Source organism: Lolium perenne, chromosome 3 (genome assembly GCF_019359855.2).
Source record: "Lolium perenne isolate Kyuss_39 chromosome 3, Kyuss_2.0, whole genome shotgun sequence".
In the NCBI taxonomy this organism is placed as follows: domain Eukaryota; kingdom Viridiplantae; phylum Streptophyta; class Magnoliopsida; order Poales; family Poaceae; genus Lolium; species Lolium perenne.
In genome coordinates, this window is record NC_067246.2 from 250,250,632 (window position 1) to 250,275,918 (window position 25,287).

The window sequence follows — 25,287 nt, forward strand, 5'->3', positions numbered from 1 at the left end:
CCCAACCTAAACAAACAAAGGAGACCGGAAAACCATTTGAATATCGAGGAACCGACCTAAATAAAATAAATATATATATACAACTTTTAATGTTTGTTTTACGATCGTGCCGCTGAAGATAACCTAAACATCCCATTGAACACGGCATTAAGTGAAAGGGACACGAATCCATCTCGAGAGAAGGAACGGTTCACGCGGGCCCGGTTCAGCCGTCCCGTACTCGGGAGATGCTACAGGAACCACGGGCGTCGCTAGCGGCGCGCCACTGACGCGTGGGCCACCAACCCCGAGCCCGCCCTGCCCGGCCACAGAAAAAGAAAACGGCGTCTCGCGCGCGGCAGCCGGTATTCCCCGCCCAACGTCCCGCGCCCGTTCCTGCCGCGACGTGACGTGACTGGACTGGCCTGATCCGGCTTCTGCCGTTTCTGGTCCATGGCACGCGCCGCGGGCGGGGGTCGGGCCCACCCGCCTCCTTCCTTCCCTCCCATAAGAATCGACAGCGACATTGCCTTTCAGCTGGCACTGGGGCGCGCGACGCCGTCAAGACGAGAGAGAGAGAATACGGAGGAGATCAGGAAACGGCTCGCCGTCGTACGCTCCGCCGGCGGGTCCCGTCCGGCGCCAACGGCCGCTCGTCCTCTCGGTCGCCGTGGTCGCCGTGTGCGGGAGCGGCGGGTCCCGCCGACGGGAATCAATTCTCGGCGGGGCGGTGAGCCGATAAAAGCGGGGCGGCGGCGTCTCTCGACGGCTGAAGGTGAGGTGAGAAAAAGTAAGTTACGGAGTAGAAAAGTCTGGGCTACTTCCCATTCCCCCTTTGCCGTCCTTCTCCTTCCTTTCCCATTTTTCCCACCCCTTTCCGCCCACTAGAAATGCTGCTGCCTCCGGTCTCGGTCTCGGTCTCGGGTTGATCTGACCCGCAGGCGGAGCCACCAGACGGAGGAGGGAGGTGGCGTCCGAGGACGGGCAGGGAGCGGTTCGGGTTCCTGCCGCCTTCAGTGAGGTGAGGAAGGTGCGTGTGGTAGGCCGGCTTTCGGCGGTTGCTTGCTTTCGGGGTGAAAGCGAGCCTTTCTCGCTGTGAAATTCTGAGATCTCTCTTTTTCGTTTCGTTTTGGGCGCTGCGCCCTCGGCCATGCTTGGTTCTTCCAGCTGGTCGCGCACTTCATTTCGGGCGCGCGGCTGAGTAGACTTCTTCGGTTTCATCTGGGGCGCGGCTCGGTTGATTTCTCGCGAGGAGTGTGCGCGGGCTTCAGGTAGGCGGCGCTGCTCCGAGGGTTTATGCGGGGGATTAAAAATTCAGTCCGTTTCGGTTGCTGTTCGCCTTGATTATTTCAGTTTCTGCTTCCACTGCCCGATTGATGCATGTTTCGTGAAACGGTGTGATTTTATGGCGAAGAATTATACCCTCCTAGCGGCGAATTTCGCTCTCTGACGCACTACATCCTGGAGTTCAGTTCCTTCTGATTTTTTTCCCTACTAGTAGATTCTGCTAAAGCCTTCCGCGTCCTCAGAATTGCTTGCGTGCTTGTTAGCTCCGCCCTCGGTAGCTGATTTCGTTCTGATTTGTGGTCGAGATGCTGGTTTTCTGTTGGTAATGTTTGTTTTTACGGTGTCAAAACGTTCCTTCTGCCCGATTTTACACATGGTGCTTGCTTGGGAACGGCAGTGTTAGAATCTCTGATCCCTAATAAATGTATTGATTTTACACATGGTGCTTGCTCGGGAACGACAAGTGTTAGAACCTCTGATCTCTAAATGTATTGATGGAACAGCTGTCCTTGTGGCCGATCCTGCATATGCTCTGATTTATGTTGAAAGCCTTTGATTTTTCCTGCCTGCCTGCCTGTCTTTTTCTTTTTTTCTTTTTCTTTCGTATCATCAGTGTATTGAAGCTCTGATCTGTTCTTGTACTTCAAGGTGAAGGCGCAGAAAAGGAGTACCAAGTATGGGTAAGAAAGGGAAGTGGTTCAGTGCTGTCAGGAGAGTCTTCAGCTCCTCTGATCCGGAGGGGAAGGAAGCCAAGGTATAAAAATCATGTACTTGACAAGTGCTAAAATTACTTCAATTTGCATTTGCCCCCATTTCCATGAAAGCTTGTCCTTTCAACCATTTTGACTTTTGGTGACCCTGTAGACTGAGAAGGTCGACAAGCCGAAATCCAGGAAGAAATGGCCATTTGGCAAGTCAAAGCGCTTCGATCCACCGACCATGCCAGTGTCAGAGGTCGCTCCAGTAGCTCCATCGCCGCTGCCGCTGCCACTTCCGCCTACGGAGCCTCCTCAGCCGCAATCCGAGGAGATTAAGGATATCAAGCCAGTGGAAACGGAGAGTGAACAAAACAAGCATGCCTACTCTGTTGCCCTTGCCTCCGCTGTCGCTGCAGAAGCTGCTGCGGTTGCCGCCCAGGCCGCTGCTGAGGTCGTCCGTCTCACAGCGGTCCCCACAGCTACACCAAAATCGCATGTTTGCTCGAAGGAAGAACTCGCTGCTGTCAAGATTCAGACCGCCTTCAGGGGTTATCTGGTAATGAAACTATGCTCGCTGGATGTTTATTGCTTGCTGTTGTTATCTATCTGTATCTGTATTAATGTATGTCCTTGCAGTAGCAATACAATAACAAACAGACAATGTGATTGGTTTGGGTCACTATCTTCAGTTTTTATTAGCATTTGCGAGTATGCACGTAAGATACCAACCTGCTATGAGTTAAGATCCATTAAGATACCTGATTTGGTTGGTACAGAGTTGCTGTCTAATGTATCAGTGTGATGTCCATTTTGGAATACCACCAAGATTGTGCTTTGCTGGTCATTTTCAATCATATATTCAACTGATGATTCTGCTGTTCTTGCACCTGAGAGTGTCAATGCTGATATGACAGCTGAATGAAAAAAAATGTGTACATTATTTCATCTTGCATGGCAAGTTATACATGTGTGTTTTAGTGCTTACTCTCTTTTTTTAATACAGAAAATTTCATTAGTTACTAAATATGGAAAATATAATGTTGTAGGCAAGGAGAGCACTGCGGGCACTGAGAGGACTAGTTAGGCTAAAGTCGCTAGTTGATGGAAATGCTGTCAAACGCCAAACAGCCCACACCTTGCATTGCACACAAACAATGACAAGAGTTCAAACCCAAATCTACTCTAGAAGGGTGAAGATGGAGGAGGAAAAACAGGCTCTTCAAAGACAGCTCCAGTTGAAGCACCAAAGGGAACTCGAGAAAATGAAGGTGAGCACCTTTTTTATGTAGCCCATGCAACCTCATAATTTTATTTTTATTTTTCTCGAACATAAAACTAGACCAGCAGAGACTATCCCAAGTGCCCTTTTTAATTAAGGAAAGGCAAGAATGTGGGTGGCTGGTTGGACCTGTGCGTGCACCTCTAACCAACTGGTTCAGCATAATTTCATCTTAAAGTATTTCTTTCTTGTTTTTATCTGATTGACCTCGCAGAAGGCTCTTTTTGGGATTACCTATTTTCTGTTTATAGGAGAAAGAGTTATTAGTGATAAATAATAAAAACATACCAATCGCATTGAAGAAAGAATTGAGATACCATATATCGTTTTGATTAGTGGCATTTAAACTTCTGCAGTAATATGAGAATTATAGTTCTCATGTGATATCTTATATCGCTCTACTATCTAATTTACTTGGCAGATGGATGAAGACTGGGATCATAGCCATCAATCGAAAGAACAGATCGAGGCCAGCTTAATGATGAAACAGGAAGCTGCACTAAGACGAGAAAGAGGGCTTGCATATGCATTTTCTCATCAGGCAAGTTCACTTCTTTGGTTTCCCTTGATGGCTTTTACTTATATTGTTTACTCCTTGTTCTTACTTACTGTAATTGTACTGTTCTGCTCAGCATATGTCGTTGTATTTATCATTATATATCTAAATTTTTGAACCTCATGCAGTGGAAGAATTCTGGCCGAACTGTAACACCAACATTCACAGACCAAGGGAATCCTAATTGGGGCTGGAGCTGGATGGAACGCTGGATGTCAGCAAGGCCGTGCGATAACCAAGTGGTGCCAAACAAGGATCTTAAAGACTCTGCTCTTACGAAAAATCTCAGCACTAGCGCCGCTCGAACCTTTGTACCCCGTGCTCTCTCAATCCAGAGACCGGCAACACCAAGCAAGTCAAGCCGTCCACCGAGCCGGCAATCACCATCGACACCCCCATCAAAGGACCCCTGGTCTGCAGGAAAGTTCAGACCATCAAGTCCAAGGGATAGCTGGCTCTACAGGGATGATGACCTGAGGAGCATCACAAGCATACGCTCCGAGCGGCCAAGGAGGCTGAGCACAGGTGGAGCCTCGGTCCAGGATGATGCAAGCCTAACAAGCACGCCTGCTCTCCCCAGCTACATGCAGTCCACAAAGTCCGCAAGGGCAAAGTCCCGGTACCACATGGTATTCGCCGACAAGTTTGAGGTACCTCAAAGAGCATCTCTGGTCCAGTCGTCAATAAAGAAGCGCCTATCCTTCCCAGTGGCAGAAAAACCAAATGTTGCTACTGCTGATAAGCCGATGGAAAGAGCGAGGCGTCATTCAGAACCTCCGAAGGTGGATCCTGCCTCCCTGAAAGACGTCCATGTTCCCTGATATGATCGAAGGAACTTCTATGATCAAATGACACCAGGCGCATCGCTTATGACTGTTTGATCGCCTTGTTTTTCATTTTGGTATTTTCTAGTTTAGATTGTTTCCTCTTAAGGTTGAGCCCTCTATGAAATGTATGATGTGTTTGGGTTATAATTTGAGACGACTCTTGACTGTTAACAGACAGAGGTTTTTCTCTGTGGATTGCGTATTTGCGTGTGTGATGTTGGTGAGGAGTAAAAGAGGAGGGATGAAGTGTGTGCGTGGCTTTCAGTGTACATTATGATGCTTGAAATGTAAGTTGTTGAATTTTCCTGACTTCTTGATGTTGTTGCTGTAAAAATATAAGTGGCCTGGTACTTGGGCTAGTCTCAGTTTTGATGTTGCACATGTATGCCTAAAATCCCTACTGTGTTGCTAACTGTTACTCCAGTGTTGCGGTATGCAGGAGTAATGGTATGTCTTTTCCTATCATGCGCGTAGCGAGAAGAGGATAAACGCTTATCTCATCACCATCGCTTTTCATTTGTTTCCATCCGTGGTTGTTCGCCATACTTGACTTGTACTCCAGAACTCATTGCCTTGCACTTGCACCTGCCGTAACGTTTCGTTTAAGGCACCACTAATTGGAGTACACTTTTTTATCACCTACCCAATCTTGATGTCCTTTCATGGGTTGTGCTTGGCGATACTCCCACCAGCCCAAATTAATTGACACAGCTGAGGAGTACGCTTGTACTGGACATAGTATATGGCCGCGCCTATTAATTTGTTCCAGTAATAAGAGGCTTTACAAAATTTTCATGGCTCTTTTATATGTATTTTAAAAAACCATTGAGTGGAAACTAAAGGATTTTTTTTCCTTTATTCCACCAATAACTATGGCATACATAAAATTTTTCCAATAAAATTCTCTGCGATAGTTATTGGTGGAATACCATGATCTCATATATGTACGTTTCAATTTCTGTGGGATACCATGATCTCATATAAATTCCACCAATAACTATGACATCTATTGCATTTTCCAATGTGTTTCAATTTCTGTGGGATTGAACATACCATGATCTCATATATGTACGTTTTCTTATTCGTGTATTTTAGAAATCATACGAACCAAAGAGACCCTTAGATTTATGTTTGGCTACGTTACAAGGCGTGAACTATGTAGACTTTCTCAAAGCCCACTCTGAAATCTTCCAGGGTTTTGTTAGCGGGGGCTTAACATAACATCTATGACAAGCAAAAAAGGTTTTCTCTAATGCCAACAACACAACAGCAGTTCGAAAAGTGCAGCAGAAAGTTTTGACACGCCTCATAATTTTGTTGTCGTTTCTAAGAGATACAAAATGTCATCTTGCGTGGTTATGTTGTTATCACTTTAGATACTGTCTATGATTACATGCATAAATTAAGTGTACTAAATGAAGAATTTTCACGGGTTTGAAAATAAAATGTGTCATGCATTATAAATGTATATCCATAAATGTGAAAATGCATTTTCACATATTTTGAAGAAGATGTCAATGATATGGAAACAAATTTTCATATGTTTCTAATAAATATTCATCTATACAAGAGAAATATTAACATATTTAATAATAAATAAAATGAATTAAATACTCATGTATCATAAGGTTAATTTTTGTGTATCTTAAAAATATATCCATATATTACTAAAAAGGAAAAAATAAAGTACTAGAAAAAAGTGATAAAAGGCAAAAGGAAAAAACAAAAAAGAGGAAAATAGACCAAAGAAAACAGGGAAAAAAGCTAAAAAGAAAAAACAATAAATTTATGGCCGGGAAATAAGAAATGCCGCTCATCGTGCCGTAGCGTTCGGCCCATATCAATGCAGCAGGGCCTGCTAGCTTCGAAACCGACATAACCTGACCCAAAATCTTGTATCTATCCAATACCTGGCCCAGAAGGAATCCGGCTTACCAACGAAGTAACCGCGTGGCATCAAATCCTGGAGGAAGCCGGCGTACGAAGGCACCACTTCACGAAACTCGCCTTCCTCGCCGCCCTCCTCCGTCCTCTGCACTTCCCTCGCCCTCCATTGCTCGCCGATCTGAGGTACGCGCGCAGCTCTCCCGTCCCTCCTCGTCGCACCTCCTCCGCCCCCGTCTCTCCCCGCGCCCCCCCTAGGGTTTGCTCCGCTCCTAGGGCGCGCGCCATGATCTGATCTGCTGTGATCAGCCCACGAGCCGTGCCAACTTTCTCGCCGGCGTTCTTAGATAGATCCGTGAGTCCGTAATCGTTTCATGCGCGACATTGTTCGTGTTTAATTTTCTGCGTGAGTTTTTTCCGAGCGGAATCTCGCGGGTTTCGGGTTCTCTCTACGGGGGGGTCTTGTGCGTACTGCAGTTTGCTGAAATTTAGTTCGGATCTTAGTAAGGCTCCCGTACGGCTCTCGCTAGTTAGGAGCGCTGCTTCGTGCCTCTCTGAGCGACGTGCGTCCGGTTGGGTTCCGTGTGATGGTTCGTGCGCGGAGTGCGAGGATTGTGCGGGCTGACGAGTTGTGAAGCGTACCGCGCAATTTGGATTACCAATTATCTGCTGTCACACCACTATTTTTGGGTTCTCGATCTGTATATCCTCTGAACGTTATGCTCGACTTGGATGACCAACTTAGTTTAGCTTTACAGTTTTTGATTTTTTTTATCGGGGCCTGAAGTTGTTTGATTACGCACACCTGATCATATTGTTCTTGCCGTTTGGTATCTATGGGCGTGAAAGTGTTCTCTCAGATCACAATCTGCATTTTCATCACACCGAGTGGCGGTTTGGCATAGCGTTAGTTTGAACTGCGTCTATCAGTTATCTGCACACTGTACTTTCGGAATTCATAAAAGCTGTTATTGGGGAGAATATCTGAATTAACAATTCTTCATAATGATTATGTTCATGCAGTTGTTTCCTTGTCTTCTGTTCTTGTATTTCAATAATAATGGCCACCTTGTGGTATCTGGATATCATCATTAAGATAATTTGATATGCTGATTTTCGTTCTGCTGTATGCTGTTTGATATGCGCAAAAAACATTGTTTGTTGGACCATCCTGTGTGTACTATTAATGGTTGTGCATTTGCAGTTCCAATGAATTACTTCCTCCCAATTATGGCTTGTTTGTGTTGGAAATAATTAGCTACTCTCTTGCAGTTACATACCTTGTCAAGGCTTTTTTAGGGCAACTCTCTACTTGGCTTTGGTAATTCCTGGGACTGACAAAACCGTTGAAAATGGTATGACTGATTGCTTCAAATTGTTGTCCTGCACTCTTGTAGTATTTTATTCTCCATTTTGCAATCTGATTTACTTCTGGACATTCAGGTGTCTGGATATGCATCACAGTGAAAGAATATGTGTTATTATTAGTTTATTCTAAGTAGTATTTTTTTCAGTATAATAGTGAGAAGAAGAAATGACTTTCTTTTATATGCAACACAGGTGGTTCTTGCGGCTTCTATTATATCAAAGTCTGGAAAAGGTGAGCTTCTCTGAAAGTCCCTAGTCACTGAAGTCTTTATGAATTTTCAGGCAAAAAAAAAAAAATGCAACAGAATCTTAGTAGCTGTAGCGTATATCTCAATTTGATGTCATATGCTATGTACATGATAATACAGTTCTTCAAAATAACAGCACTGAAATGGCCTTTCCGCTTAACTGTTGCTTAATAAATTTATGAATGTTTTAGCCCGTGTTTGCATCAATAGTTTTATACTACATCTGATACGATGTCAAGAACAAAGATAGTGCCATTTCTTTTCCTGTGATGTTATTATTAACAATCGTGAAGTGGTTTTATTATTTATTTATTTATTACTTGAACTGCAGTACTTGCTTCAAGGCAATTTGTTGATATGTCCCGGATAAGGATCGAGGGCCTGCTTGCAGCATTTCCAAAGCTGGTTGGAACTGGAAAGCAACATACTTATGTGGAGACTGAAAATGTTCGTTATGTTTATCAACCAATTGAAGCGCTATATCTGCTACTCATCACAAATAAGCAGAGTAACATTCTTGAAGATCTGGATACACTGAGGCTGCTCTCCAAACTTGTATCCTATTTTCAAATTTCAGTCGTGTTATATATTCTATTGTCAGAAACTAGGTTGTTGCAGTTGCGAAATGAAAAGTTATATCAATCGCGAAAAAACAAAACAAAATGCTTGCAACTGGATAATCAGTTTTGTTTTGAAGCAAAAGTTAACTTGGTGATCAAATCAGTAGATTGTTACCATCTGTTCTTGCTCAGGGGCTCAGGGTATAGTTATATAATTTGCTTTTTATGTAAATCAATCCAATGCAATGGTTTCCTTGAACATGTGTAAAGGTACCTGAATACTCCCCTTCATTGGATGAAGAGGGTGTCTGCAAGGCAGCATTTCAACTTATATTTGCTTTCGATGAAGCCCTTTCTCTTGGAAACAAGGAAAACGTAACTGTTGCACAAGTTATACAAAATTGCGAAATGGAGAGCCAGGGAGAGAAGCTGCACAAGCTGATGATGCAAAGCAAGATAAATGATACTAACGAGGTCATGCGGAGGAAAGTAACTGAGATTGAGAAAATCAAGGTCTGTTCTACATATCCTACACCCCCCCCCCCCCCCCCTCCTCCGTGACACATGGATATAACTATCATTTCATTGGAATTCATGCAGATTGAGAGAAACAAGACTGAGAATGAAAAATCTGGTCCCAAGAGAACTCCAAACAATGACATGAACAGGGATCCAGTATTTCATGATATTGACCTGTTACCTAACAAGGCGAAAGGTATGTACTCGAACATGTGGATGTTGTGTGGAAACAGAAAGGTCTGCGCATATTAGTAACATATTTGTGTTTGGAAGTTTCAATGTGTTTTGATTGACAACAAATCCGGATGGAAAATAAATCTGCATTCTGACACTCAATTGCTGGGACCGTGCATGACTTCATATATATAAAGCATTTATTTTATAGCAAGCGTGTGGTTAGAGGAGAGATCATGCAGTCATGTCTGAATATTTTGTCTTGTGTCTATTATTTTGTCTTGACTCCTATGGCCATTTGTACAGAGCACCCATCTGCTCCTTCTGATGCTCTGAAAAAAGCGCCAGTTAAGGGAATGGTGTTAAGTAAAGAACAGAAGAAGACAGATCAGTTCATAAAGTCTTTGGAAGCTGAAGGAGAAGTTATTCTTGAGGATACTCATCTAAGCGCAATTCAGTCAAGGTCTTCATCATCTATTCCACCAAGTGATCCTATCACGGTGACCATTGAAGAGAAGCTCAATGCCACTGTTAAAATGGATGGTGGATTTAGTAATTTTTATATTCAAGGAACTCTTGCTCTCCAAGTTCTTAATGTTGTTGATGGTTTTCTCCAGCTGCAGGTCCTCTCTATATTTGATTCTGAATCATTCTCATTATCCAAAGACTTCTGTTTGGAACATTCAGACTATTGAGCTGCAGTCTGTTAATTCAGTTTTAATGTGAAGCTGCAAACTGCTTTTTGCTCATGTGTATTTATAGTATATAGTCACACTTTTTTTTGTACATCTCAAATGGTTCCTCAATATTCGTTTGAGCCACTAGCATCAGGAAAATTGGTTGCAACTTTGTTTAGTATCCCTGGCTATAGTGCTACTATAGCAACATGTTTAGGAATTGCTTGCCTGCAAACACTGCCTTTTTGGTTAGCAGCACTTTGGAAATGACTTAAAATTTAAATTTGAAGGTACTAATTTTTTATGCATTTGGTACAGATTGAGAAACAAGATGTGCCTGGACTTACCTTCAAGACGCACCCTAATATTAACAAAGAGCTGTTCAACGGTCAGCAAATTGTTGGGGCAACAGATCCAAACCGGCCTTTCCCCAGTGGTCAAAATGAAACACATCTGGTGAGGTGGAGAATCGAGGGGTTGGGTGAATCTTTTCTGCCATTGACAGGTATACTGCAGTTTTGCTTGTTCTCATAGCTTTGCCACTTTGGACTTGTGTAACCTGGTTTTGCCACTTGTAGTCAATTGCTGGCCTTCCGTGCATGGAAATACAGCCAATGTTAACATTGATTATGAAGCTTCGGAGATGTTCGATTTGGACAATGTTGTCATCTCTATCCCTCTGCCTGCACTCAGGGAGGCTCCGAGTGTTAAACATATAGATGGAGAATGGAAGTAATGTTCTGATTCCCTCATCTTGTCCTAAATACCATGCTAACATGGATGTGTAAGACTGTCCTGTACAGCCAGAGTAATGCTAATAGCTCTAGGTTTTACACAGTACACCTGCAAGAGAATAACAAAACTATATATGATGTTTCGTCGAGCAGTGCACCATGTGCACAGACCAAGGAACGCTAAAATTGTGAGAAATTTAATGATAAATTTCAGTTCTACTGTATTGACATGTTACAACAACCCTCTTAACTTCTTTTCTAGTTTGTGAGGTTATGGAGTGGAAATATGGCAATTACTATGTTCTTGATTCACGCAGTAAACTGAGGACAGTATATAGTCAATTGGAGGGAGTAGCAATTTGGTGTATATTTAGCATCAAGTCTTTATTTTAAATGGCTAGATGTTCCATTTCATCTGTAGCCTAATAAGCTAAGCAACTTTAGAAACAAAGTGTTACAATTAAATTCATTTCTTAATAGAAAAATAATTTTCTTGGATTGTAGTTTCTCCTGGCCACCAGCCCGGTTATTCTTTATCATTTATTACTTTATATGTAAACAGTTTTTACTGGACTCAAGTTTCCCCTGATCAACCATCTATTTCAACTTTACCTGCATTCATCAGTTATACTTTCGATTTATCTATTTTTTTGCATCCAGGTATGACCCGAGAAAGTCAGTTCTGGAATGGTCTGTTATTCTTATTGATCAATCCAACCGAAGGTACATGCAGTATACGTTTTCTCAATACAGTGTTACTTTTATATCCTCCGTTTTCCTTTTTGCAAAATTTATATCCTCCAGTTTGTTCGACAGTGTTAGTAACACTTGTCATTTTTCTCCATTTGCAGTGGTTCCATGGAGTTTTCTGTTCCTGCAGCCGATCCATCAACATTTTTCCCAATCTCTGTTGGATTTTCTGCATTAAATACATTCAGTAGTTTGAAGGTTTGTTTTATTATACTTCTCAGTGATATATGCATACTTGCTTTACCCTTTGTTTGTTCTAGTGCCTTCGAAACTAGCGTGGAATTCGCATGGATGTCCTGCTGTATTACATCATTTTACTAGCATTGGACTTAGTTGAAAATTGATTGGGAACAACCGTGGTTTATTGTGGGACTTCCTGTTCACAGAATAGTGTGATGTTAGCCGGTGAACTATACCAAGCAGTAAGATGGCCCTCCTACTGGCTTTTACAACTTCTTGATCTACTCTGATTTGCAATAAAAAAAATTGAGCCATGTTTCAATTTTTTTTATCTCCACCCTTTGTACAGAAATACACTTTTCTAAAACCGGTTTGCCATGTCATTTCATTGGAGCAGCACTTTAACCAGATAAAGTTTATATATGTTTCTACGCTGCACCTCATTTTATGATGGCCTTTCTGATACAGTATTTCTTACTGTTTATCTGTTGTCACTGTACCCTATAATTCCAGAAACATTCTGCTTTGGTTGAGTTAATTCAACTGTCCAAATTTCATGTTCCTCCACTTCAAATTTATAATTCTTGTGATTTCCTGCAAATTCTGGTTTCAGGTTACTGCCGTTCGTCCATTGGGGGGAGGTAGCTCAAAATATTCCCAGCGGGTTCGACTGGTCACTGACAAATATGAAGTAGTTTGACGTCCCACTGAAGTTTTTTTCTGGTCAAATGATAGGGCATTGGAAGTACATAGGGTTTTTGTTTTTCTCGTGACTCGTGGGGCCATTGCACATGGATAAAAATTTAGTACAGACAATACCTTACCTTTTTGTAATTTATTATATTTTGAAGTGTTGAACGAAATGCTGGCGTTCTTCCTACTCACATACAACATGGAAATATGTGCTTCGTTCGATGCTCGTTTTGTGATATTATCTGCCTTGTTGAATCGTCATATAGGCAAGGTGACTAATCGGGTTGCAATATCAATCCAGTATCATATGGTTTTATCTTATTGTGTGGTCATCTGTTCAGTGAGACGTGCTTTCACCTTAATGTCTCTGGCTGCTTAGGAAGCACGACTGCAATTTTCTTCTGGTTCTGGAATCTGGATCCTTGGTCTGTGTTATTTCTTTTACGTTCCAGCAAGACCCATTTGTTGATGGCTAGAAAACGAAATCATGTCGTTGCTGGCCAATGTGTTGTACTGTTGTGTGCGTTTATACACTTTTGTACTCTGTACATTCATAGCCATTGCTCCCTTTCTGCTTGAAACTGCGTTGATCTATGGTTACTTCTGGAACCCGCCACGAATACCAAAGGTATGAATAATATTTCAAGTCATCCGTAATGCTAGTCAATGTTTCCCCCAATCATACTGTGCACAGGCGCAGGTTGACTGTTTACCTGCAAAACACGGCACGAAATGTCGCAGTCCTATAAATTTTGGCACTTTCTTTGCTGAACCCTGAATAAATCCCGCGTAGACGAAGTACGCCACACCGCGAAGCTTGGTATGTATCCCGCCTCCCTCAAAAAAAAAATAAAAAAATGGTATGTATCCCGCCATCTTCACGAACACCCAATCGAGCGTGCATTTCAATTTTCTGTTTTTTTTGACAGAATTTCAATTTTCTGTAGGAGGCAACGCAAAGCTACTACTCGTGCATGCAGCTTTAATTTTTTTTTTAGAAACACAGTATAAATGCAGACGCTCACACATAAGTGCATACACTTACCACTATTACCACTACTAGATTTAGATGTGCGCCTTGGCGCACGACCCCGTAAGATTGAGCCATTTTTACAGTTTAAATAACATCAATGAAAATAAAGAGGGGAAATAATATGGTTTTACAAAATAATGTCCATAGAACAAAATTAGGATAAGACCCCTGGAATCATGAAAGGAGTAGCACACCCTTATATAATTGCAAACACTTTATAAAACGCCATATTAAGCATTTGTAGAAATCAATGATAACCTGATGGGTGAAACACTATGTAAATCTTCGGTATTGTAATATGTCTTACTACATGGTGCTAACTATATAGGCAACACTGCTTGCTCGAAGGACTTCGCTCCTCTTCGTGGGTATACCATTATACAATGGCTTTGGAAGCCGACTTCATCATGACCATGGATGGAATCTCAACGACTTACATGGCTTAAACCTGGTAAGAAAGGACGGGCGATTATATTAGCTAAGGGTAAAAGGTATCAGCCTTGCCTTGTACATAAAGAACATTTGTGCTTTCTTATATGTAGTCTGAGAAAGTAAATTATTTTTGCGCACTTTGATTTAGTTTGAAGTCAGCTGTAGATGCTAACTCAAATTTATTTTAGTTTAAAAACAGATTTTAGTTCACATGGTTCAACGGAATATTTCAGTTAACTTGGATTTTAGCTTTTGCATTAGCTTTTTGTAAAAATAATTTGTTAACAAAACCTGATTTAATATATTGGTTCAGCTAAATGCTACTGTTAGTAGAGAAATAACCTGCTAGTTAAGTCATGTGGCTAAAACCAGCCATACATGTTATACATCTAAAAGTGAAGTATTACTTTGCTGTTCCAAACTACACAGTTCAGGAATAGTGTGAATTGGTAACCTGATTTACTTTGGCGCACGACCCCGCTAAATTCATTGATTTACAGTTTACGTAACGATGATGAAAGTCAGGTGAAAAAATAATGGTACTTTTTTTGATTTTACAAAATGAAACCGAAAGGATAAAATTAGCATAAAGCACACGAAGTTACGAACGGGATAACAAACAGATACATACACACGGAAATAGGAGAATATATTTAACATGGTATATTATGAATAATCGGATCCATTCACGTTGGCAAACGATTTGTCAACCACTATACTAACTATACATAAAAATATATTCTGAATAATCGGTACATGAATAACACATATGACTAAATCATTCCAATAGGAAGTACATAAAATTTAGTCGAGCATGAAGTAACTGTATCTCAACAAATTGGAAGAACCAGAAGGAACATGCAAATGAACCATAGATAAATTCTGCCTGATTGAATCATTTTCGTAAGAAGTTCTTAAAAATCTTTTTGATTAGTCCTCCTTGCTATTTTGAACTCATAATTCTTAGTTGTGGCTTAATAGTGTTCTAACAAACGCATTTTTCTATATCTAATAGAATTTAAAGAATATAGATTATAAATATAAATTTAGGTAGCATTTTGCTTTTTGATAATTTTGAGGATCAGATTATATTCCCCTGCATTTTTATTTTCAAATTCAACATCATTTTGAAATACACTTCATATTCACAAGATTTAGTCTGATTAATTTAATGGTATGCCCCTATGTTTTCACATATTACGTGTAATTATCTATTATTTTATATTTTTAGGTTAGAGCAGTATCCTGCACATTCTTCACCGAGTTAAATTCCCTAATCATCATCTCAATTTTTCCCCTAATAATCATTGAAAACCGGGTCACGTTTTAGTGCATCCAGGGCTCCAGGCGGACCAGGCCCTAGCGGCCAAGGCATGCCCATGGCCCATCTCTGCATTTCTCCGTTATGAAAAGAAACCAAAGAAAAATTACCATTTGTCTTCTATACGAATTGGAAAATGCTGAATATTATCTGAGGGAAACAAGGCCTGGCGATCCACCGCTTCTTTGCACGCCGTGTCTCCCTCCACGTGGAGAGAAAAAGAGAGCCGCTCCAACCTTGTCTTCTCCATGAGCATCTTCTCCACGAGCTCGTCCCCTCTGCCACGCCTCCCTCTCACAGACCACTTATTTTGTGCTCGCACACCTCCCGGCGCTGGCGTCGGCAGCTACCCTGCAGCCCAGCGCCCTCCTCCATGCGCCAGATCGCCGCCGCTCACAGCCGGTGGCATACGCCGGTCGAAGCGCCACCTCGTGTCCAAGATGGGTCGTAGTGGACTGCGAGATCCGCCTCCTCGAGGTCTGGATTGATGCCGGCAAGCTCACCCCAGAGGCCCACTGCCCCTACCCCCTCGAAGTCCCCCATGGCCGGATGGCCCCCGCTGGTACAACCGGCTGTCGGTTCTGCTACCACCGGCCGCCGGCCATCAGCTACCACCGGCCGCCGACACTATCTGCAGTGGCCGCTGGCGTTGCTACAAGCCGTCCCCCAAAGTTGCTCACTTACGCGGACCAGCGACGACGATGCTACGACGAACGATGTCTCTGCTGAAAACGGCGACGGTTGTTGTCAACAGGGTGGTGCTGCTGCTGCTGTGAGGAGCGGCGTCGGCTACCTTCTCTGCATAATTGGAGCTGGAGGCGAGTGGGTGCGGCGGTGCTGCCGGCAGGTTGGGGATGATGCAAAGTGCAAACCGACCTCGACGTCACCAGCGTTGCTCCAAGCGGGAGTCACCGGGAGGAGTCGTGTCGTTGGGTGGAATGTCCATTTCCGACCGAATTGATCATGGTCTTCGTGTCCAATCTCTGAGGTGACTGCCCTGTTCTCATATCCTTTGGTTTAACGACCACCTCCTCTCAATTGTTGACCCACACTTCCGGGTTGGCTATGCATGTCCTTTCATTTTCACCATTTAAATCGTTTCTTGAGATTACTGTTGAAGTGTTGATAGTCTAGTTCTCTACCAGCATCTTGGTTTGGAAAATGGTGTAACACTTTTGACTTTGCATTAGGTAGTCAATTTGTCAACATATATGTATTTTAAAAACTGGGAATAGTATCCATAATTGACCTGAATATTTTCTTTACATTCAAGTAGATGTGTTACAAACCTTTGGATTATTGCAGTACATCATAAGAGAACATAATTCCTTATGTATTGTAACCATGCAAAGGAAAAAAATAGAACTGCAATCTATAATATGTCTATACACTCTTCATCAAATCATCAAATGGACAACCTTTTTTCCATCTCAACATTTAGTGCATAATTTTCTTGAACTGCAAATGGAGCTACAATATCTCTGTCTTCGCTTGGGCACTCATTGTTGTCAATCGGGATCTTTGGTCCTTTGCTCTTGATAATGCGAGACTGACCTTGGCCAAGCATACTGATAGCGGATAATCTTCTTTTCAACACGAAAACCCACTTTGTGTCTTCTTGGTGACATGGTGAGTTTTGTTATGTATACCTTTTTTGCATGCATGTGTTACTATGATTATTTGTGCCTCAATGAATCCATTTCCCAGCTCTGTGATAGTCATTCATGTACCATTGCATAAACCTGTGGCTTGGTTGATGTTTTGTAGGGGCAAAACCAACCCTCAACTTCGGCTCGTGGTTTGAAATTCCTAGGGGTGTCCGCTCTCCATGCAATTGTTATGTGGTTTCCTTGCAGACAGTGTCCAAGCTAAGGTATGTCTCCACTTCACCTTGTATTTGGCTCATTTGGTACTCTTTTATCTGTTTGAGACAATACCAAAAATTATTGGATTAACTTTAGTAGAATGCCATTCGATATCTTCTTCTTTTTTGGCTCGTTCCAATTACCGCAAGGAAATGGTTCTGATACATGAGTATATACCTTTTACCTTTGTCTCTTCCCACACAAATAGAGGTGTCAGCATTTTGTACAGCCTGATAACCAAATTTGAACACAAAAGTATAACTCTAGATTAGTAGGAACCAAAACATATCAAGTATGAAGATGAATGCATCTTAGGACATGGTTCTGATAAGTAAGCATATACCTTTTGCTGTTGTCTCTTCCCACACAAATATAGCTGCCAGAATATGCTACAACCCGATAACCAAAGTTCAGTACATAAGTATAGCCTATACATTAGTGGGAACTAAGAATCCATGTTCAAACACATAAAGTATCAAGAGGAATGCATCTGCGACAACAAAGAACATACCATATATGTATCATGTATACGCTTGAAACATGTTAATTTCTCATATATATATTCTTGCATAATCTGACGTATAACTAATGTGCATGCTTTTTTAGTCATTGTATAGTCACACGCATAAGAACCATACAACAACTTTCGTAGGCTATACACTGAGTCACGATAATTGGCTACCATATATACGCAAGAAAAATAGAGTCAATGGCATACCCACAACAAATTTCATGACTTCAAATGCGGTGCTTCATAAACCCCAATTTGAAGCTTAAAATCTGACATATGATTTGCTACAGGACAGTTACCAATTGACTAAGGTTACCTAAACAAATTAATGAAAATTAAGCAAGCAAAGAATATAGGAAACCAAACATAACAAAAACCATTTGAGTGTTCTCATCTTCTCTATGTCGAATGAAGTGTCCAGGATCTGTTATTCCATGAATCAATTCATCCACTTAGGTTGTTGACTTTTAGATTCCTATTTCACATGTTGGTCCCGGTAAATGTGTTAATGCATCCATAGATTAATCAATCGATCTTGCAAGCATCTCTGACATGTAAGTTGGTTAATTTTTCTTTTTAGACATACCAATATGTATAACACTCATTGAAATTTATTTATAAAATAATATGGTGTGTGGCTGCTCCAAGAAAAAAATAATGTTCTTCCGTTAACTTTTAAGCACGATTATATTTAAAGAAGATCTAGGAAAACAATATCATTCCACAGCGGGAGAATAAGATAATACATAGAAATGTAAATGGACCGGGTCGCCGATGGGCAACCCCTGAAGCGGACAAAGGAATACTAATATGGTGAGAAAATAGGACATAAGTTCAGAACTGTACCTCTTTGTAACTGTCTTTTCTCTTTCTAACCTCGCTCAAAAAAACTACAATTATTTAAAAGCATGATTAATTAGTATTCACATTGTTGAAATCTCGAACCCTGATTGAGAAACAAAAACAGTTGACTGTAAAGGTCAATGGTGAACAAATAATTCATCAGCAAACTCAATCAATAGCCAACATAAGTAGGACCAAGAATGATGCCCAACAGCAAAGGACCTATGAGAAAAAGGCAAAACAGATTTGTGTACCTTACCATTCTCTTCCCTCTTTGATGCCAGATTGTATCCATGTGTGACGAAGCAAGCTATTCCTGGTTTCACATGGCCTTGCTTGAAGAAAACCTTTCTGCGATATCTTGATGTACAAAGCAGCACTACACCATCTTCACTCTGCTGCATTTCGAGCCAAATTTAGAGCCAAATGAGATCAAGGTAATCAGGCAGATAAGAAATGACGGTGCACCTAGAGTGATAAATAAGAATCCATGAGGTAATTATGAATTAGAAGCTTCATGATTATCCATTGATGCACGGACTGCAAATAAGACGTGCTACTTGATAGATACTGATGGCTATGAACTGAACTTGAACATAAGAAGTGCATATTCATACTTTTTTTTGGAGAAATCAAGCTACCATTAGGATCTCGGTATGTGCGCACATTATCACACCACAAGAGACATACTGCTTTACTGAAGATGGTCACTGTTGCTTTCCTAACTGCCTCTCATATCTATCAACAGATAGAATCGATATGCACACTGTAAGGGTACGAATGCATCATAGCACCTTCAATGATGCTGCTATGAAGAAAAGCTAGGGAACTGTAGAAAAATACAATATCATTCAGAAAATGAAGTATTGAACAAAAGCCCCATTTTGAAAATATCTTGAATCTGTATAGATGTATGGCATGCAAAACAAAAAAGATTACTTTCTTTTTTGAAGTCCACGATGCCGACATGGGTCAGAGGAGGCCAAGGGGGCTGACCTTGCGGACGAGCAGCAGACATCAACAACACATACACTCATGGAAGGCATACACAACCACAAATTCAATGAAAACTGCCGCAGCAAATGAACAGGACATAGTCCAATTCTTCACAAAAACCAGAGGCATCAGACAACAAATCAACATGAGGGAAAAGAAAACAGCAAGGAGGCAAAGAATGAGAGAAACTGGAAGGAGTCAGATTCACCTTGTCGATTCCTCATCGTTTCCTAGCCCACCTTCATTCTTTTCATGCTCAGAGCCATGCCAAAGAGGGCCAGCCATCGCCACACGCTATCTTTTGATACGCCGCCTTCTTCCCTTTACTCTCTGGTCTCTCACCCGCTAGCTCGCCCGGCACCGGTAGCCATCACCTGCCTTGCTCACCTGCATAAAAAGATGCCTCAAAATAAAGAATATATTTATATAAGATAGAAATATGCTCACAGAAGTTTCTTTTACCATTTTTGTTCAAGATCATCACTTGATAAAGCATTGCAAACAACGCAAAATTAACTGCTCCCTACCAAATCCGATAAGTGCACCACTTGACATTTTCTTTGAGATTAGCAGCCCTAGTAGTTTTACAAATGCCTCGGTATTAAGATTCCGTCGAGATAGCTGACAACTAAGAAATGTAGCTATTTTTAAAATCATTTTGATGTAGAGGCTGGGGTAAAATCCCCATTTCGAAAAAAAGCTATTTGTAAAATTGTATGCAAAAATTTCCATGCTCAACAAATTACGAACGTCTACTTTTGATGGCGTCTAAATTCTTATATTGCTCCTTGCTTCTAGAACCAGATGACACAACCCCAATAGAGGAATGTCGCCATGGTGCTTTTGTTGGTGTGCCATAGTTCTACTGTGAGGACTTCGTTTCTTCGTCGAAGAGGCTCCGCCAACAGTGCTTGGTGCAGTGTTACCGCAAGGAAGCAGATGATGAAGGTCCAAACACCAGCTCAACGGCACGCTGGTCACTGGAGATTCGGTGTCACAGACCGTCAATTAGACTGAAAGCCACCCTTGGAATCATCCATTTAAGTCAACAATGCAAGCTGACCTGCTGTGAAACTCATGTTCCTCTTTCTTGAGTAAGAAAATCATATTTTATTTACATGCCCCAGTTGATTATAGCAGTTAACTCAAAATGGCTACGCATCCAGTATTGTGTTGTTGTTAAGATAAAAGTGTCAATTAAAAGGCTAATGTTGATTACCGCATAACTTTCGCCGAAGCTTTGATTTAGGAACCATTTATATTTTCAAAATAGATGGCAATTTTTAATAGTGTCAACCATGGATTGTTAGATTTGGCAAAAAACCATCGAGAGAATTCAGTAAATTAATAAACTGGTCAACAGCAATAAACTAACTGACATACCAAAACAATAAAAAAATTAAGACATGCATTTCCATTAACTTTAGCACAAGAAACCAAGATACAGAATCAAACACACTGCTGACATGCAACAACCAATGTTATATCAGTTACATATATATGCAGCCAGCAGAAGCAAACTCGCCACGAGGGAAAGAAACAAGAAAGGGTTGTAGGGAACAATGTCACTGTCTTACTTCAATATGCCACTTACTTCTCTCTTTTTTTGCGGGAAAATATGCCACTTACTTCAATATGCCAGATTATCCCTACGCCCCTTTTTCCTCTTCTTTCCCCTAGGTGTGTATTTCTTGGTCTTCTCCTAAGAGAGGATGTCTGCCATCCAATCCCTGCAAGGGACATGCAAATATAAGGGAAGAGAATCCTCTTCAGACAAAGACATTTACTGTGGGTAGATTTACATGTTTTGGCTTTGCTCTTTGCTCCTTTTCCATGGATTGAGCATCAACAACTTCATTAGTGGGCGCATATCCAGCAAGGGTATCAATGTAGCTGAACCTCCGACTCCAATTTAGTACATCATTGTTTAGATGATCCTTCTCCATCTATAAACACTGGAATGAAAATGACCATGGTGAGACAATAGGACAATCAGAGAAATGACTGGCCGGACACAACTCAAAAGGATTCAAAGCTACATTAGTTTCAGTCATAAATAAATCATACAAGCATGGCATCTATATGATTATTCTTCCCTGCTGTAGAAATTAACAAAATTTAGAAACATCATGCGATGAATATAAATGAGATTTTTTTCCTGGCATGGGGCGGATGGGGAGCAACTGTTCGTACACCTTGTTGTGGTCCTCTCACCACATACCTTGGCGGCATCATCACCCTTTCTGATGCCATCATCAAAGCATCCGAGCGACGCTCTCGTATGGTGAGTAGTGGCGTCTCGCCGCAACTGTTCGTACACCTTGTTGTGGTCCTCTGACCACATACCTTGGTGGCATCATCACCCTTTCTGATGCCATCATCAAAGCATCCGCGCGATGCTCTTGTATGGTGAGTACTGGCGTCTCGCCTCGACTGGGTGTTCTAGCGTGTCTCTTAGGTAAATATGTGGAAATTTCACAACATTGACTTAAAAAAAATCATACTTTTAACCAAATTAAATATCCACCAAGAGGAAAATAAATCAAATAACCTGAACATAATAGTAAGCCTCTGTAAATTAAGAAGAGATATGCACCATGGCCACTGTTGGCGAGTTGTCTTCTTCCAAATCATCCAAACTTGAGCACCACAATTACCACCAGTATCAGTCCACACAACATATACATGTGCATCAGAAGAACTACATATACCACTACAATCTACATCTCACAACCTAGAGCTCATCTTCAGCACATGGACACACATATACACACGTCCAGGAGACCACCAGTACTACCAAAAATATCATAGATGAACACCACGAAAGCTAGCCTAGAACATAGCATCAGATTTTATTCCCTACTTATCTGATTTATGATGAATAAGAGATGATCACTAAAAGCGTATCTTACCCTTGATGGGCGACCGAGGCCATGGTCCAGGGAGACGTCGTAGTCGAAGTAGGGGCCGGGCTAGCCGCAGCCTACCACCGAGTGGAGGTATGGGAGGCCACGACGAACCTGACCTAGGTTGCAACACCATCACAACACGGTCACCACCACCACCATACCACCGATCTGGAGAAACCAGACCGTGCCAGAGCATGAAGGGGAGGCGAGCTAGAGCAGGATGACGTCATTGTCGATGCTGGGTACTGGAGGTGGTCAAATTTGAGGGGGTTGGAGCTCGGGAGGTCGATGTAGAGGGTGAGGGCGTCACCATAGCAGTTTTTGCCATTAGGCATTTACACAAACACCTTCTCTGCATACCTGCAACCTCACAACAATAGAGCAAATAAGAAGATGTTTTAGGATGGAGATGGGAAGCAAGGTAAAAATGACTACTACACATGGGGATGATGCATAGATGGTGAGGAAATCCTCCTTGAGACGCTGCTGGGCATCCCGGGGTGCTTCTCCACATCGAGCTCCGCATCCTCATCCATGGTGCCATGGTTGGCCCTTTGTCTCTCCAGCCATGGAGAAGACCAGCGGAGGAGAACGGGGCGAAGAGGATCTAGAGGGGATTGGGGGAGAGACGGGGCAGGGGTTGGGGAGGAATGGGGGCTGCTGATTGGGGGCGGACGCGAGCGTGAGGGGCAGAAGAGAATGGCTGCTAGGGTTTTCTGCTGGAGGATTCGTTTTTATATGTGGCAGTGAAAAAAATTAACGGCCAAGATTCACCATCTGACAAGATCTAACGGTCACGAAGCGCTAATCGCTGTGAGACCCCCATGGGGGGGCAGCTATTATACCTTCAGATGAATGTACATATACACACCTTACCTCACTATTACCACTATGAATGTACATATACACACCTTACCTCACTATTACCACTATGAATGTACATATACACACCTTACCTCTGTGAGCACCTCCGAAATCACAGGTGTCTCATTGTCGACGGGAACGTCGCCTCCCACTGAATGAATATTCCTCCTTTATGAGACACACAAATGTCAAATCTGGGGTTTAAACTCTAGTGGGCTAGGCGCAGGGATGGAGCTAGAAACAATCAAGTGTGGTGCTAATACAGGCTTAGTGGTGCTAATTAGCTAGACATTTCATGTTTGTAACCTTAAAACGGAGGAATAACGCGTTGTAGTGTAGCTGCTGGGATGGTGCCCTACAGCACCGGTAGCACCGAGTGCAGCTCCACCACTCACAGTTTCACCACTGACTCGGGATACAACCACCCTCCTAACCACCTAACTTCAGGTTGGTTCTGCAGCTTTAAGACTTGAACCTCCTAACCTTTTCCTTTTCGTCTTAACACACGTGGCTATGCTTACATATAGTAGCAACCTTTTGGGCTTTTTCTGAAGAAAAAAAATGATGCATGAACAGTAGCATGGAGTTCTACGCGCACATGATGGTCCGCCAGGGACTCCGCGATCTGCCATCGAGCCCGCATTGGACATGGCAATTTGATCCCGTGTGATGTCGCCGTGCGTTTCCGTTGCTGAATTTTGGAGCACCAAAGACATCTACTGGTACATGGAATAGACAGCAAGGGAAGAACCACAAAATTATTCAATGAAATAAACAGATACCACCATTTTAAAAAGCAGCTATGCCAAAATCGCCTCTTTAGTTGCAACACGATTAAGAAAAAGGGAAAACCATTCGCGCTGATCTTGTCGCCATGTCCATCATGAGATGGCTGGGGCTAGGTTTTCATCCTAGATATCGGGTCCAACCAATCAAGACCAAGTCGTTGCCGCTAGTACCACTACTCACCCCCGTCGAAGAAAAATGGTACATGCAGGTTAAGCTTTTTTTTTAGTAGACGCGGGTTAAGCTTCTAAGTAGTTGTATTGGATGTGCTTGGAATTTCTAAATAGTTGGGTTGGATGGTCTGTAGCAAGCAGCTAAATGATTGGATAGACTGATTTTGATTAAATGGTCGATTGATTTATAATACAGAGGCACATGTCTTACCTCCGCTCGGCTCTCGGCTCATTCAACGCGTCCTGACGCGGGGGGGGGGGGGGAGGAGGGGAGGGGGAGGCGGAGAAGGGAGGAGCACACATGACACATATACATTACATTCCTATGTCTGTGTGTGTGTTGGGGGGGGGGGCAGTTTCCCATGTACAATACTACGTCTTTTACGTTGGTCATACCAACATTTCGAACCATTCTGCGCCACTGCATGCAATGTGTTCTTTTTTATCATGCCATGGTGGGTATGGTTTTGCACTTCTGGAAGACCAAGGATGCCTCCTAGAGTGGGAGGGGCATGAATAAGTGGTCTAAAAAAACTTCCACGCTGGGGCTTAAACGAGTGCAGAATTAAATTACATTTTTACTTATCAAGCACAAAATCTATAAACTAGGGTTTGCCGTGCATCAACAACCTATGCTAAGCAATATAAGCAGCAAGGTTATAGAATATCAAGCATGGAAGTTATTGCAAAGTAAAGAAGCTCGGGTTGGGAAGTAACCAAGGCACACGGAGACGATGATGTATCCCGAAGTTCATACCCTTGCATATGCTACACTTGTTGGAGCAGTGTTCTCCTCTATCCTTCCCACCAAAAAAGAAATCCTCGATCCACTAAGAAACTTTTGAGGAGGCGCAAGATAACCATAAAAGAACATGATCCATGATCCAGAATATCACTGTTCCCACGTTATTTGAGCTAGGGGAAAGCCAAACTCCACACTTAGAAGAGACAAGGATTATATCCAATTTTTTATAATAGGGTCAAGCCATGTGTATAGTCTCCCAAGTACTTAATTTCGTTATAGAAATTAAAGGATTAAAAGAGAAGAAGTTACTTCTATGGATATTTATTAGGCAAATTCCGATTGTATTTAATTACCAAAAGCAATACCAAAATTGCACTAGCATATTTAACCATACAC

At 42.1% G+C, this 25,287-nt stretch overlaps 2 protein-coding genes across 7 annotated transcripts; both read left to right on the top strand.

Annotated features, from left to right (window-relative positions):
• Window positions 1-569: 569 nt before the first annotated feature.
• Window positions 570-4,935, top strand: LOC127344692 (protein IQ-DOMAIN 3). Of its 6 annotated transcripts, none has more exons than XM_051371028.2 (6): window positions 570-754; window positions 1,915-2,020; window positions 2,131-2,520; window positions 3,011-3,232; window positions 3,665-3,784; window positions 3,928-4,935. In XM_051371028.2, exons 2-6 carry the CDS (start codon window positions 1,943-1,945, stop codon window positions 4,618-4,620), a joined length of 1,503 nt encoding a protein of 500 aa, XP_051226988.1. In that variant the 5' UTR covers window positions 570-754; window positions 1,915-1,942; the 3' UTR covers window positions 4,621-4,935. The 6 variants fall into 6 exon arrangements, with proteins under 6 accessions (XP_051226988.1, XP_051226987.1, XP_051226990.1 ...); XM_051371027.2 differs by lacking the exon at window positions 570-754 and adding an exon at window positions 763-1,009; XM_051371030.2 differs by lacking the exon at window positions 570-754 and adding an exon at window positions 763-1,009 and having other exon boundaries at window positions 1,921-2,020.
• Window positions 4,936-6,551: 1,616 nt separating this feature from the next.
• LOC127344693 (coatomer subunit delta-3) lies at window positions 6,552-12,654 on the top strand. The gene is made up of 12 exons (XM_051371032.1): window positions 6,552-6,696; window positions 7,783-7,865; window positions 8,071-8,110; window positions 8,458-8,681; window positions 8,957-9,199; window positions 9,287-9,401; window positions 9,686-10,002; window positions 10,375-10,561; window positions 10,635-10,788; window positions 11,451-11,513; window positions 11,642-11,738; window positions 12,334-12,654. Exons 2-12 carry the CDS (start codon window positions 7,863-7,865, stop codon window positions 12,418-12,420), a joined length of 1,530 nt encoding a protein of 509 aa, XP_051226992.1. The 5' UTR covers window positions 6,552-6,696; window positions 7,783-7,862; the 3' UTR covers window positions 12,421-12,654.
• The last annotated feature ends 12,633 nt before the right edge of the window (window positions 12,655-25,287 follow it).

Bases quoted from the DNA above. Each gene is read 5' to 3' on its own strand.
- LOC127344692 (XM_051371028.2), top strand. From the start codon at position 1,943: ATGGGTAAGAAAGGGAAGTGGTTCAGTGCTGTCAGGAGAGTCTTCAGC. The intron at 2,521-3,010 runs GTAATGAAACTA...ATAATGTTGTAG, and splicing joins CCGCCTTCAGGGGTTATCTG to GCAAGGAGAGCACTGCGGGC. The intron at 3,785-3,927 runs GCAAGTTCACTT...AACCTCATGCAG, and splicing joins CATATGCATTTTCTCATCAG to TGGAAGAATTCTGGCCGAAC.
- LOC127344693 (XM_051371032.1), top strand. The intron at 11,514-11,641 runs GTACATGCAGTA...CTCCATTTGCAG, and splicing joins ATTGATCAATCCAACCGAAG to TGGTTCCATGGAGTTTTCTG. The intron at 11,739-12,333 runs GTTTGTTTTATT...TTCTGGTTTCAG, and splicing joins ATACATTCAGTAGTTTGAAG to GTTACTGCCGTTCGTCCATT.